The 15,025-nt window shown below is 39.0% G+C and overlaps 1 protein-coding gene across 1 annotated transcript in view; it reads right to left on the bottom strand.

Annotated features, from left to right (window-relative positions):
• mybpc1 (myosin binding protein C1) overlaps positions 1-15,025 on the bottom strand; it is a 31,868-nt gene that overhangs the window by 4,474 nt on the left and 12,369 nt on the right. The window contains exons 6-31 of the mRNA XM_062444177.1: positions 14,494-14,529; positions 13,563-13,673; positions 12,579-12,727; positions 12,348-12,465; positions 12,193-12,244; positions 11,432-11,488; positions 11,138-11,146; positions 9,121-9,287; positions 8,861-8,993; positions 7,182-7,190; positions 6,081-6,205; positions 5,880-5,985; positions 5,275-5,441; positions 4,993-5,158; positions 4,806-4,912; positions 4,580-4,716; positions 3,909-4,068; positions 3,711-3,815; positions 3,436-3,624; positions 2,770-2,904; positions 1,857-2,024; positions 1,652-1,740; positions 1,370-1,565; positions 1,107-1,246; positions 835-994; positions 138-274 (exon numbers count right to left, since the gene is read on the bottom strand). Coding sequence (XP_062300161.1) covers positions 138-274; positions 835-994; positions 1,107-1,246; positions 1,370-1,565; positions 1,652-1,740; positions 1,857-2,024; positions 2,770-2,904; positions 3,436-3,624; positions 3,711-3,815; positions 3,909-4,068; positions 4,580-4,716; positions 4,806-4,912; positions 4,993-5,158; positions 5,275-5,441; positions 5,880-5,985; positions 6,081-6,205; positions 7,182-7,190; positions 8,861-8,993; positions 9,121-9,287; positions 11,138-11,146; positions 11,432-11,488; positions 12,193-12,244; positions 12,348-12,465; positions 12,579-12,727; positions 13,563-13,673; positions 14,494-14,529 — 3,128 coding nt within the window. The remainder of the gene's footprint in view (positions 1-137; positions 275-834; positions 995-1,106; positions 1,247-1,369; positions 1,566-1,651; positions 1,741-1,856; positions 2,025-2,769; positions 2,905-3,435; positions 3,625-3,710; positions 3,816-3,908; positions 4,069-4,579; positions 4,717-4,805; positions 4,913-4,992; positions 5,159-5,274; positions 5,442-5,879; positions 5,986-6,080; positions 6,206-7,181; positions 7,191-8,860; positions 8,994-9,120; positions 9,288-11,137; positions 11,147-11,431; positions 11,489-12,192; positions 12,245-12,347; positions 12,466-12,578; positions 12,728-13,562; positions 13,674-14,493; positions 14,530-15,025) is intronic.

Below are 15,025 nucleotides of genomic sequence, written 5' to 3' on the forward strand. Positions count from 1 at the left end.
TGATGCAATACTGTCTGTTGTTTTTCCACACAAGGAAGAGAATCAGTTCTATAATACAACACGGTCAACTTGTGTATTTACCTGGGCATAATGCGTAGTCTACATTCAGCATGTTTACCTGCAGTTATACCACCTACCCTTGGGTTGGCGCGCACACTACAGTTGAGAGTAGCATTGTAGCCGGCGATGGCAAAAGTGTTGATCAGCGGCTGCGTGAACTTTGGTGCTTCTTTGAAGTCGTGATCATTGTACTCAGGCTTTTTCACCTGCAAACCTGTTGGGGTAAGGGTAAAGGAATGGGGTTGTGCATGATACTGTCGCTGAGCGGTATCATGTGGGAAATTCCCTATGTGATGAGGGAAAGACAATATTTATTTATTTATCATCAGCTGAGACTGTAACACCACTGTTTAAGGGCCTGTCAGTCATACCCATGACCCCTGTTATATGTTAAAGTGGGACATGCTCACTTTAGGGTGGAAAATATCACTGACAGTACCTTTCAGATAACAGCTGTGGGGGGGAAAAGCAAATAAAAGAACAACTTTTCCATATTGATGATGTTGCTTTGGCAAAAGGAATGATTAAATAAAAAACTTCCATGTAACATCACTGTGATTTGTCCAGTTATGACCATGAAAGCATTTTCCCTCATTGGATTTCAATTAGTTTTATCAAGTTAGAATCTGAGTTTTTGCTGCTAAAAGGCAAATACATCCATCAATTCACAGTAACAGACAAGAACGCTGCTTCCTCAGATCTCGTCCCTCCACACACACACACACACACACACTTACGTATAAGTTCACTTGCTAATATCACAGTCAGTTGTACCTTCTTTGACGATGAGGGCGCTATTTTTGGTTTGGGTGACGGCTTCGCTCAGACCACACATGTTCTCCGAGAAGACCCTGAAGAAGTACTCGTTCCCAACCACCAGCTCTGTGATAGCGATGCAGTTGCGATGGTAGTGCTCAATGCACGTGAACCATTCCTATACAGCAAGTCAAGACATGTACATTCAAATACTGCTTACGAGTACTGCTTATTTAACATGTTTATTATGCATAATTTCAGTTTAAGTGTATTTTGTAAAATCAGTCTACCATTGTCTTCTTGTCTGCCTTTTGAATGGTGTAGCCTGTTATTGGGGCGTTGCCATTGTCTTTTGGAGGAGTCCAGGCCAGAGCCACATTCTCTCCCCATACATCCTCAATTGTCACACTGTGGGGAGGCCCAGGAAGGTCTAACAATTGGTAGAAAAACTAATGAGCTGGGCTTGAAAAATTACAAAATTCCAGATAAATACCTTTAAGACAATGTTATGATGTAGAAGTGGTAGCGTCAATAATGGTGGTATAACCCTTACCTACGATTTGTATGTCAAGAATGGCCATGTCCTCATGGTTTTCAACCTGTACTTTCATTTCGTAATTCCCAGAGTGGCTGCGTTCTGCTTTACGGATGAAGATGATACTATCACAGTCTGTGTTGCGGATGTTGACATGGGTAGGGTCTATAGGCTTACCCTCCTTCAGCCAGTTGACTTTTGGCCTGGGTTTGCCCTACAGACATCATGACAGGGCAACATGAGTTTAGTCCTATACTCACAGATGCAGCAAACATCAACTGAGCTGAGTTTTTGCCTTACCATAAATGGCACCACAAGGTTGACTGCTTCTCCAACTCTTCGAGTGTAAGTCTGCTTTAAGTGTCGGGGGACGCGGATCTTGGGTGGTTCTGAGGGGGAGATAGACCAGAAGATGTGAGATTGATAAATTATTCTCACATCTTTACGTTTGTTTCCTGTAAAATGCACAACTTTCATGTTTTAAAGAGCAGTCTTAAGAGCTTACCAATAACCTCTTTGACAAAGACGGAGTGCTGAAGAGTTCGTGGAGCACTGGCTCCAGCAGCATTGATGGCCTTCACTCGAACTAAGATTTTAGCCCCTGGAGTCAGCCCTGTGATTGTGTACTTGGTCTTCTCTGTCAGCTCCTTGTTAGATATTACCCAATCATTACCTGGAGGAAAAGTTGCAAAATCATTTTGTTAAAAGCATTTGAATTTCTGTTTTCTACCTCTGCTCTAAAACCTCTGTTTTTTGGTTATGAAAAACATGTACAAACAAATTAAGGTCTTAATATACTTGATAACAGTGTTCTTACATCTTCACTTCATTTCAGACTGTGTGAGATGGGTCAACTAAAATCTTGGTAGCAGTTTGTATCAGTGAACAATAAACATTTTAAGGTAAACAGGCATGTAAGGCGTCCTTATACTCATATGAAAATGCTTGAGCGATGGTGAAACATGATGTGAAACCAGCTCCGCCCTAACCTTTATAACATCGCAATTGTAGGCGGTTTGTGTCTGACAGAGGTGAGTTTTTTGTTTTTTTTAAATAACTCTTTTTATGTGTACAAAAGAGTGCAGCACAAGAAATATTGTTTAAAAGCATGTGCTGTTATCCCCATTTGAAAGATTATTGTGCTTTGCACCCTCTCTATTATGTTATGCTCTTTGAAACAGCTAACGGCTATAAATACTTATGCTTTCAATATTGTATAACAGAATTACAATGCAGAGTACGTTGGTTGCGAAAACTCTTAATTAGCTGTTGGAGGATGTGTCTTTGAGTGATATAGGACCAAAATGTTGGATTAGCAACCAAAAGATTTCACCATGTTTCTCTCACGACTATCTGCTTATATCTCCCCAAGTTCATACAGTCTGAATGGGAGTACATAAAAACTGAGTCTCTCTCACTTCCTTCGATGCAGTACTCCACTAAGTATCCATCCAGACCAGCAGCTCCGATGGTTTCGGGAGGACGCCACTTCACGGTCACTGTGGTGTCGGTCACATCATCCACAACCAGCATGGTGGGCTCACTGGTCACAGCTAAGAAGAGAAAAAAGTTTGAGTGATCAAATGGGCCATAGCTACCATTCCTCATTTGCCTTCCAACAATGGATATGAAAAAGTGCAAGGCGCCTTTCTCTCTAGCTGGTATGTTACCAATCTTCCTGTCAGATCTCATTAGTCCCTACTTTTGCCATCTATTCTTGTATTCAGAATCATATTTAACTCCTATTGAACCCTCTGACAGACCTGATCTCCTAAACCTCTAATCCACAGATGGTTTGGCAACCATTATAAAGACATATTTAATATCCTCTAAAGCTCCTGCATGTCCAGTGGAGGTCACAGTCAGAATGCCTGGGATAGTAGGGTATAGGGAGGAACAGCTGCGTTGCCAGGGTACCAAGGGCAGATCACATACTTGCAACATTGCAGCATCACTCTTTCATCCATTATTATATACAGTTGTTAGATATGCTTGACTTATATGTAATACTTTCCTGGACAGATTATTGACTATAACAGCTCAAAGGCCAAGTGGATGTTCAATGAGATATTTGTGCTACTCACCAAGGGGAGTAAAGGCTTTGGATGGTTCACTTGGCTTGGATACACCAATGGCATTGACTGCAAAGATCCTGACTTCATAAGGCACACCTTCAATCATCTTCTTGGGTTCGAATGATGTTTCTTTAATTAGGTCAAAGTTCAGTCTCATCCATCTTGAACTCTGTTTCTTTTTTCTCTCGATAAAGTAGCCTTTAAAGGACATTCAGAAAATCTGTTAATCATCATTGCACACATGTAGTCTGTGATCATTGATCACGCTAAGATGAGATGTTTACCTAATATTGGTGAAGCTCCATCATATTTGGGTGGTTCCCATGTCATAGTGCACCAATCACCACCCACACCTGTGACCAAAGGAGCTTCTGGAGCATCAGGGATGTCTGCAAACAACACAATGGCATGTTAAGGCTTAAAGAAACCAATATTCAGTTTTTTGTGTGGTGTTTTGATCGAAGCACTTTGTGATTGCTTACCTACAACCTTTATCTTGATGCTGGCTGTGGCCTCACCAGCCTCATTTTGCAGGACAATCTTGTAGTTTCCTGTGTCCTCTCGCTCTGTTGTTTCAATTGTCAGACTGGTCTGGTCGCCACATGTTTCAGCTCGGACACGATTGCCCGAGTCAAGAATGACCTGAGCCAAAAAAGAGAGAGATTTTTAGATATGTGATATAATCAAGAGTAATGTCAAGATATAATAAAAATATGATACTTGGTGAATAACAAATAGCAAAGACTGAGAGTTTATGCCAGCATCTCTGTGAGGTTGTACTTAGGCACAAGGATGCGTTGAGCTAAATGGTTGCATAAGCATGCTAACATACTTCCTGGTGAAACTGCTAACAGGCTGATGTTTAGCAGGTATGTCTGCCATAAGATTTGCTAATTAGCACTGAAAACTAAGTACAGGTGATGATATGAATGTCATTAGTTTCTCGGGTATTTTGTAAGAAACCAAATGTAAGGACTAGTGGCATTGGAAGAAAAGTCAGGGGTTCATCAAAGTCAGGACAGGTCTTCTGGGAACCACGAATGTATAAAAATTGATTTTCATTCCTTGATGTGCTAGTGTAGCTAAAGATCTGAGGCTTGGTGAGCAATCAATGACATTTACATTCATTGCAGAAAATAAGATAGAAACTCACCCTTTCGCCCTTCATCCACACCACCCTGGGTGCTGGTTCACCACTGATGGGGATTTCCAAGCGAAGTTTATTTCCGGCTACAATTGTCACAGTGTTGTCTGGGAAGTTTAAGCTGTCCAAGTCGACCCTTGGAGGGTCTAGAGATAAGAAAATGATTACATTATGGGTTTTTTTCACCCAGCACGTTAAGAAAAAACTCAATTCCAGTGAAATGTATTTTGCATACCAATGACATGAACTTTGGAACACAGGCTCTGTGTATATCCCTCTGGTACAAAAGTGTAATCTCCTGTATCATGAAGGGAGGTGGCCTCAATTTCAAGTCGGTGGACCCTGAAAAACCAGAATCATGTTAGTCAGCAGTTGTGTGAAATTGCTTTTGACTGAAGAATCTCAATCAAGAGAGGACATACTTGTTTCTGTGTATGATATTGATGCGGTCACTGGGCTGGATCAGCTGTCCATTCCTGTACCAGCGGCCTGGGACATTGCCTGGGTAGATCTCACAGTGTAGCTTGAGGGGTTGACCCAGCAACACCGTTACATCCTGCAGGTCCTGGTGTATCTTCAGTGGTTTCACTGATTAAAAGTTGAAAATGGTATAGAACTGAATAGGGCAAATTATCATCACCATTTTACTTTGAAAAGCATGTGAGCAATGCAAAAATCATGAAAAAGGGTGACATGGTACATACAGTCAACCTGTACATGAGCCTCAGATGTGCCACCAGAAGCCATGATGGAGTATGTCCCAGTGTCTTCCCGTGAGGCGTCATCAATCACCAAGAAGTGTTTGGTTCCCTCAGCCTTAACTCGGTATCGGGAGCGCACTCCTGTTGGAACCTCAACACCATTCTTCATCCTAAGGAACGAAGGATCATTTAAAACACTTACACTTATTATGTAAATGAACAGCGAACAATTTATATATACATAAATGTATAACTTTTGCATCAACATTGGTCAGTATAGGGAACAAATGAGACTATTGTGAGGAAGATGTTTAGCTTTTATTTAAGTTTGGTGGCATAGTTAGTCCTAATGTTCTTTAAAATTATCTCCAACAATCTCCAGTGTATCATATCTGTTTATCCTGGTAAAACAGTAGCCTCTTCTTTTATTGCAGCATAAATCATCAGTGAAATATGACTTGGTGACACGAAATGGTAAAATGAACGGCGTAGATTAATGGAGGCTCTATATTTAATTCGGTGTAGCCTCATGTGCTGACAGATTATATGTAATACCTAATGTGACTTATATTCATGACACCTATAAATGGATCTTTTTTTAATCTTACCATTTGACTTGAGCACCCTCCTCCGACACCTCACACTCCAACTCAATCCTCTCATTCACTGTGGTCTTCACAGGCTCGAGACCTTTAACGATCTTAATTGGCAAATCTGCAGACAAGAAAGGTATGAGAAGCTGAAGAGGGACTGATTGGACATATTATATCTTTATAAGTTTTATAATAGTGAACAGTTAATATAGATACCTTTGACAAACAGCTCCGTGCTGCACTTCTCGTCTCCTGCAGCTACAGAGTAGGCTGCATCATCATTCGCGCAGCAGTTGTTGATGACCATAATCCTTTGTGTGCCCTTATGCTCAAAAATATACCTTAACAGGAAGTCCAATAATTACATCACTGGGTAGCAACAGAAGTTACAGCTATGAATGATGACTTAGACCATTAGTTTTCAAAGTTGGAGGCAGGCCTCCTCAGGGGGGCTCCAAACTATTTCAGGGGAGGCTCAATGAATGGAAGTGAAAATATAGTTTCTAGTAAGTATACTAGTTTAATTATGTCATTACTTAACAAAAGGAATAGCCTAAATATGTATGATTTGGTTAGAAAGATAGCTCAGACATACAGTAGTTTTTGGGAATGTTACTGTTTTTCCCACTTTCCCACAGTCAGAAACTAACAAATGCCTTCGGACAGACTTTTTAAAAAAGGTATTTGGTGTAGTCTGAAGTATATCAAACAGCAATATTAGGCTATGTTGGTACAGTTGTTGAGTATCTATGGGATCAAGGATTTCATGCTCATCCAGGAATTGAGTAAAACTAAGCAAGTAAACTAAGGGTAGGGTGAGGGGGCACATTTTTCCAATCTTTGTCTTAGGGGAGGCCCACAGTCTCAGACTTTGAAAACCCCAAACTTAGACTATCTCAATACTAGTCTTCTGATAGAAATTACAGTCTTTCTTCCAAGAAGTTAAATTTTCATTATTCAAAAGCCAAACTCAACATGCATCAAGTTCACTTCACAAACCCAGAGGTCATACTGTACAAGATAGGGCCAGATTGATAACTGTATAAATAACTATTTAAAAAAAAAAACATATGTATGTATATATTCAATTTGAATTCAGGAAAAGGATCAAATATAAAATGCTGCCTGCATAACTTTAAAAATAACAAAAACAGCACATATCGAAAACATATACACCAATATATCTGTCATAGGCCAATATCAGCAGATGATATTGACTGACCAATATATATGTTTAGCTCTAATACTACACAAAGGAATGGTTTCACACCAACAGTAACATATAGAAGGGAAAACCAACTGCACGGATAGACTTACTTCCTTTGACTTAAGGTCAGCAGTGGAGCCAGAATGGGGCCGGAGCACAGGAAGTAATTATGGCAGACAGGAAGGAACATCATGATATGATAGACAGATTGACAAACAGACAAACAGAGAGACATCATGCCTGGATGGGTACAGTATGTGCTTGACAGTAGTGTTACAACAAAGCAGAGGATCTAAAGACAGCAACAGTGTTTTGCGATGAAGTCTTCAAAACATGGGGCCCTGGAGAAAATGCCACAGGAGACCAAACCAGAAAACAGCAATAACCTCCCAGATGGCTTTAACTGTGTATGGTTTTGAACAGAAGCGTCAGCTAATTTAAAGTATACGTAGTTTACAAGATTGTAAGCCTGGATTTAGTCTAGGATAAATAAATATGCTTTATTGCTGACTCACTGACTCTCAATCTGGTATTATTATAGTGTATAAAGTGCAGAATGCTGTCAATGCTATTTCAGGGAAGTGCTATTATTAGCCTTACAAGCAAAGAGTGATAAGGTACCCTATAATGAGAAATTATAGGTGAGATAAACATTTTATTGTTCAGATACAAATTGCATTAATTGAATGCAATGAAATGAGAAACATCTGTCTCTTCAGCTGCTAAATGCTTCACTAAGCTGACCAGCTAGTTTCTAGCTGTGTCCCTCTTCTGTTTGGTACTGAGCAGGTAGTTTAAAGTGGGTTTATCTAAGTTTTTTTCTCAAAACAGCTGCCTTCTGCTTAAAACATCAATTAGAGTGAACCAATTCACCCAAAAGATACTAAAATGGGCTGTAGAGTTGAGGGGAACTTCAACTACTGAGTTGAGTTGGGTTTGTCGCTATTGCAACATATTTCATATTTGCTAATATTCATTTAATCCACAGTTTATATAAAAAATATGAATTATGAATTATGTTATTATATTATTTAAAACAAAGGCACTGGCTAGGGAACTTTTGCAATCATTTACTGTAGTCCATGGGCTGTTAGTCCGGAGTGGGTTTATTGCCGGACTTCTTGTAGACCACTGACTGGGCATTTTTTACTGTTAAATTGGGCATTTCTGCCTTTACATAAGGGTTTTTTGGTGCCTTTAAATTGAAAACTTAAAACCACTATAGCCTATATAGTAATTCTATTTTTTTATAAGAAGGTTGCACTCTCTCCTACTAAAAGTCTTTGTGATACTATACGCCAAAGCCAAAGCCAGACTTGGTTAAAGACCTGTGAAGGAGGTACCACCTTTTTCCTGTACAAAGAAGGACATATACAGTAGCAGCAGCATTAAAGACAACAATTCAATCATCATTTACAACCAAATGTACCTATGGAGCCCTTTACTTAAATGTAATGCAAATTCATAATATACCTCTTATGTGTGTGTGTGAGAAAGACTGTGTGGAAAATAATTAGAGCCACATTTGAGTCAAGAAGATGTTATTTGTTCACTGGACATCATTGGTAAGGGCTGCACATGATTAAGCCACTATTATGTTTTGGTATATTTCTATTGGGAAAATTGTTTAAAAAATAAAATATAAACTCTGGGTGTATGTTGTTTTGAGCTTAAAGTAAATGATGAAGCACAAATGAAGCACATTTTCTTTTATAAAATGCATTTCTTTTGTGCAATGTTGAAGGGAAGAAGTCTTAGAAGACATACTAAAGAAAATGTCATTACATACTTGGGAGAGGGCCTGATTTCCTGTCCATTCTTGTACCACTTCAGTTCAACTGTGGGGTCGGCCAGATCCACCACCAAGCGGATCTTTCCACCCTTATCCACCTGATATGCAGGATCCAGCTTCTTTGCAAAAGCTTTGAGAATACAAAATAAAGGTCACATAACTCTGAGATTTAGTTTCCATTGTGGCCAGACATAAAGACTGATATGACTATTTATTACGATGCACCTATAGCTAACATTTTGAAAGCAGTGACTTACCTTCAGTCTTCTTTACCTCCTTCTTTACCTTCTTCAGCCTCTTCAGCAGGCCTCTCAGATCTGTGATGCCATACTTGAAAGCAATCGACTCATACTGGTCAGGCCGGGCATTCTTCAGGATCTCCCATACATCCACCTCAGGAGTCTCCTCCTGCTGTTTAGGCTCCCTAGTGGTGCCGGATATGAGGGGAAGGTGTGTGAGGGTAGGAGTCATATGTTGGTGGTCGCAACGTGTCCTGGGGAACTACTCATTAACCTCCAGGGTAGGATGGGAGGCCTAGAGGCATTGGCACGAGTAGGAAATCTCCCTTTGGGTCTCAGGAAGTCAAACACATACTATACAATGACAGTTTATTTTACTATGAAGGATAAAGTTTTCTTTCCCCCTCTGGCCTTTTTAGTTAGCATAATCTACTGCCTTGCAGAGTGTTCCTCAGGACATGTCACACAAAGGGACGGGCATGGTGAGCTGTCTACCTGTGTGTTGACACCAGCCCTGGCGTCAAATGTTAAGTTTGATTAGGAAGCGGAACTATTAACACAAGACACAGAGATGTTCTCTAATTGACTTTAAATATTGAGAGGGGTTAATTGTGCCTGCATGTCGCCTGCTGTAGTGCAAAATAGATTTATCTATCACATATCCAAAAAGTGATGGCTATAAGGAGTTTTTCAGTATTTCTATGGTAAATGATATTGTTGTTTTCACAATTTATACCTCTCACTTAAACTGACATACAGGCTTTGTACATTCAGTATGTCAAAAAGAAGAAGCATTACAAATAACATTCAGTTCAGCTCAAATGGTTTGTCAAAGTTATGGTAAAGGTTTGAGCTATTGTTTTGAAACTTACTAGAAATGTGAGGAACTTTGAGTGCAATGAAAATTAAAAAATTTGCGTTGCTATTTTAATGCTTGAACATGCATGACTGCCATGAAGTCCACAAGAATTAAATGATCCTTCAAGGTTCGTAGCATGCATCTGGAGTTGAATGAGGAAATATCAAAGAGGAATTCAATTACTGGGGAGGTTAGGGTTTGGTTCTTTTAGTTTGGACACTGTTACTAAACAAAACTTGAGAGTAAATGTGGGAGGTGAAACAAAAATGTTGTAGGAATAAACTAGCACACAGGAGCTGGCAGGAGGTCAATACATTTTAATTATTCTGGGACAAAATGCTGTTATTCAACACACTAATGTTTTTTTTTGTGTTTGTGTGTTTGTGTTAATATGTTGATATGCAGCATGCAAGGATTTAGGGACTGCAACAAAGATATTTCTTTATGAATCTTTCATTTGCTCTTATAAACTGGCCCATCCCTTTGTTTGTTGTTGGTTTGAGTGATCACTTCAGGTGTGCTTTGACAGTTAGTCGATGAAGGTTTCGATTACAGATGGTTACATTTGTGAGATCAAGTTAATAAACACTTCTCCCTGGCCATGAGTGTACACATTAGTTTGAATAAAGTACATTCAGTCAGGCGTTTCTTTCTTTGACATTTTCCCAAATGTCCGAAAGGTTGGAGGTGAATAGTGTTTAAATATTATTACATTCTTTGCTTGAGTTTCTCATCTGTTTATTTTCAGGCAATTAAGAATAAGGCTGAAATAAACATTGCAGTACTTGCCTTATATTTCTCAACTGAAATAAAATGACAATGTAGCGATAACACTATTTTACAGCATCATTTCTCCATGGCTCACTAGCACATCAATAATGATCCAAAATGGTGCTCTTGCTCGCCTCATAAAGGTGGACTTTGACTTCATGACTTGATGAAAAGCAGTCACCCAGAGTGTTTATGATGCAAGGCCCATTTCCATCATTACTGATTGCTGACAGAGCAGTTAGGAATGCTGCCTTCAAATGAAGTGTTACCGTACTACAGTAGGCCAACACTCTTGCTTGTCCAATTCCTAGAGCTACACGTCATGCTGGGGACTCTACAGGATTACAGTACTCACCCACAGTAAGGTCTAATTGTTTTAATACCTATGGTTTTCTCTCTACTAACCTTTGTTCTCTGAATATGTAGGGGAGAAGAAGAGACAAGCCCAAAATAAATGTATAATTTCTCTGGTGAATTGTGTCACTGCCATCATGGTGTTTAGTTTGAGCCACCACAGTAGTTTTGGTATAGGATAATGTATCATCTGTAGAAATATATTCGCCACTCATACAGTAGCCTGATACAAATCAAATTTATGAAAGATTTAAAAGAAAGAAAAAAGAAGCACATCCAAAAAGAAGGGCTTAAAAATACTGAAAAAGGGACAGAATCCACTCAGGGTCGGGATGTGATTCTCACCTACGTTTAAGAAGACCACTAAAGTCAAGCTCCCCTGCATCTTCTTGTCCTTCACTGCTGTTGTTAACAAGGAGAGATTAATAAAGATTTAATCAGAGATGAAACAGTTACAGGCACTAAAAAAACAATGCTAAAAGAGCAACACAAAGCAAATGTTCTGACTTCAATCGATGTATTAGAGTCAAGCTAACACACGATTGGTGCTTACACAAAACCCCCAATTGTGGGTCTTTTTTCAGATAAAGGCTTGAAATAAGGTGGTTTGTGTAAGACAGATCAAGACCTGTCCCAGGTAATATCGCCAAAGTGTTGCTGCAATGTTGAATCAACATTAATGAGCAGCAACATTGTGATAATGCAATAAAACTGGGATGCTTTGTATTGCTTTTCAGGCACATTGTTTGTAGGGAGACTTAAAATGCAAGAGTTGGCCTTTAACTACATAAACACATTGAGACAGTTGGTTGATTTGTAATTACCTTTGAGAAAGGTTAATGACACTATTACAACCATCTAGTCACACTTACATGTAATACAATAATATTACTCATGTAATGGTGCTTTTTCTTTTCTTCACATTTCAAGAGCAGTCATGAGTATTAATAGTTTTACAGAGATCCTATTCTCTGAAGTAAATACCTTGGTTTGTTCATGTTAAAAGAAAAAATGAAACACTTCTGCATACTGAATTCATTATGGTTGCTGTTGACTCCTTCACAATATCAACATATCTTGTAGTTGTATCACTCTACTTTCATTACCTTCTTTTGAAAGCTGATCGAATATCAACAGCCTGTTGGCTCTGTTCATTCTCTGTAAGACAGTAATGATGCAAAGTTATATAGTTATCTTTGTCTGCATGTTTTTGATCATTCTTATGCACATAAAATAACGAATACCATGTGCTTTGACAAACCTTTAACTTCCAAGTCAAACGAGCAGCTGTCAAACTTGTCCTTGTAGGTGACCTCGCACCTGTAATTTCCAGCATAATTCTCTTTGGCCTTAATGATGTGCATCTCAAACGTGTGGACCTGCCAAAGGTAACACACACAGCACAAATTGGTATAGCAGCACCATTAGCATGTATGGTGGTGCCCACATTGGTAGCAGTATCCAATGGGGGTGCGTAGTTGCCTATGTGTACCTTGGTTGCACGGTCAAATGTCTCTTTCAGCTGTAAGTGCTTCCCTGTCTTGCTGGCCAGATCCATCCATTTTCCTTTAAACCACTTGATAGTGGGTTTACGGAGAAGATCTTTGGCCTCCACTTTGGAAACAAAGGTGATGTCGCCACCTTTGGATATGCAGAAAATACAATATGACCATGGCGAAAACATTGATCCACAGGCTCTCCTTCCAATCTATAAACCGATAAACTCACCAAAATGATGAAATAACAGAAGTACTATACTCTCAAAATGCCTATTTAAAGGGCACATGACATGTAGGTCTATATTTAAAGTCAGTGGCTTTACTGGTATATTATTGCATAATTTACAGCTCAAAAAGAGTCCTTTTTATTTTATACTAACTCTTTATGCAGCCCCTCAGTTCAGCCTCTGTCTAAAACAGGCACTATAAGCTGCTGTCTCTTTAAGGCCCACTTCCCAATGTGCCCCCTCTGCTTTGATTGGCTCGCTTATTGAAGCTGCCCCTTGGTGGACTTCTGGCAGCTCTGGAGGCTCGTAATCAAACAATAGTTTTAGGTTGTTACTTCTTTTCCTTACTCTAAATAGAATCTTCTCCCAAAACCCATCTGAAATATGAGACTGAATAACGGGAACAACCCGTGAAACAACCTTTGCAACAAAGGCTACCACAAAAAGAACACAAAAAATCTGGCCCAGGTAATTAAAATAGAAATCAGTCCACAGGCTGTTATTGGCAACTGAGAAAGTCAGGGAAGGTTAAATTAGTACCCATTCACCCATTGGCAATTTAGAAAAAAGAGGGAAAAAAAGTATACATGTAAATTGATTCATCATTCTACGTAGAACTTGTAAGGCTCATCAGAATGTATACAGTAGATAGTTTGGCTTTCCACCATCCTTATATAAATACCATTACCAATGTCTAAAATGTCCATGTTCAACTCCTTTTTAACTTGTTTTTGTTGAGCTGTCACTCACCCAGAGGAACAGTGGCACTTTGGGGTTTCTCTATCAGCAGGATGGACAGTGGCGGTTGGTCGATAGGCTTTTCCAGATCTTCTGGGGCCTGACCCTCTCCCAGGGACCACACTGGCCATTTAGGAGAGACACATGACACAGAGCTCCGAATGCAATTTTGGATGAAGTAATAAATCAATACAATTATGGGAATTTATAAACCCACCTTCCACTTTTCATCTGAACATTTTAGTCTTACCAGAGGAGTTACACAGACAGACAGAAAGACCAACCCACAACACATAGTTTTCACATTTTCTCACTTTCAACCATCACATCTCATACAGCAGCAGTATTCAAGCTCTTTGCAACATGGAAAGCATGGAACAAACAATATGAAACACAGAACAAAGGGCATCTAATTTCCTTTAAACGCCACAAGGAAAAGCATTTCAGCAAATAATAAGCATTATGAAATGCGCATAAATTGGCTTTCTAAATTCTTCATTTTCCTGATACAGGTCTGAGTGTTTATAAATCACTAAGTTGTTATCCAGATGTTGTAGATGTAGTCATGGTCTGTGCTGGTTCCTGGACGGAGATCTATCTTGACACTTTATCCAAGTACATTATTGACAAAATCTTGTTGCCTGTTAATTTTTAATCCTTTCCCCAAGTGCAAATGAAAAACTTTAACATTTTCCACAAGGCCCATAATGTCCAACAAGCGGAAAGGAGGACAAAATAAGCATTTTTCATGTTACCATACCAAATAATCCTGGATTATACAAAGCTACTAGGATGGCTCCATTTAAGCAACTGTGTATAAAAAATATTGTAAATGATTGAGCCACATTCTTAACCTGGTTTCCTCTTGAAGTGAATAAAAACATAATTAGTTAACCTTACTAACCTTTTTTACTTTTATTTTTTCTTACTACCACTTAATTACCTGAGTCTTTTCTCCCCCGGGCTGGAACGCTATCATCTAAACAAAGACAAAGAGAAATTTACAGCATATTGTAAGGAATAGTACTGTAAAGTCCACTAAAGCAAGCACACACTCATGGAAATTAAAAGCAAGCAATTAATGACTTTCAAGCATTGACCTGAGGAATTCTGAACAATCTTTTAAGTCTAAACTGACCAAAAAAAAGCGAATTTTTTTATACTGATTGAATAATTGCCCCTAATTGAACGCGTTATGTGATATATCGCTGTGATATGATCAGAATTCCAAATTCAGAAAACAAAAAAAGTTCATGGTTACACCGTAGTTGTCTAATAAAGAATAAAAAGTGCATTAACAGGTGTATGTTAATATGTTAGCAAGGACATTTTAAACATCCTCACTTTTGTCTGTTGTGAAGCTAATTTTAAAACACACCAAAGCATCTAGAAATAAACATGTCTCCAGCATGTTTCCTACATTTTAACGGTTTGGTCAGAGGAACTGAAACGGTTATAGGATTTAACAGAGGAAT

This window comes from Scomber scombrus, chromosome 22 (genome assembly GCF_963691925.1).
Source record: "Scomber scombrus chromosome 22, fScoSco1.1, whole genome shotgun sequence".
Lineage (NCBI taxonomy): Eukaryota > Metazoa > Chordata > Actinopteri > Scombriformes > Scombridae > Scomber > Scomber scombrus.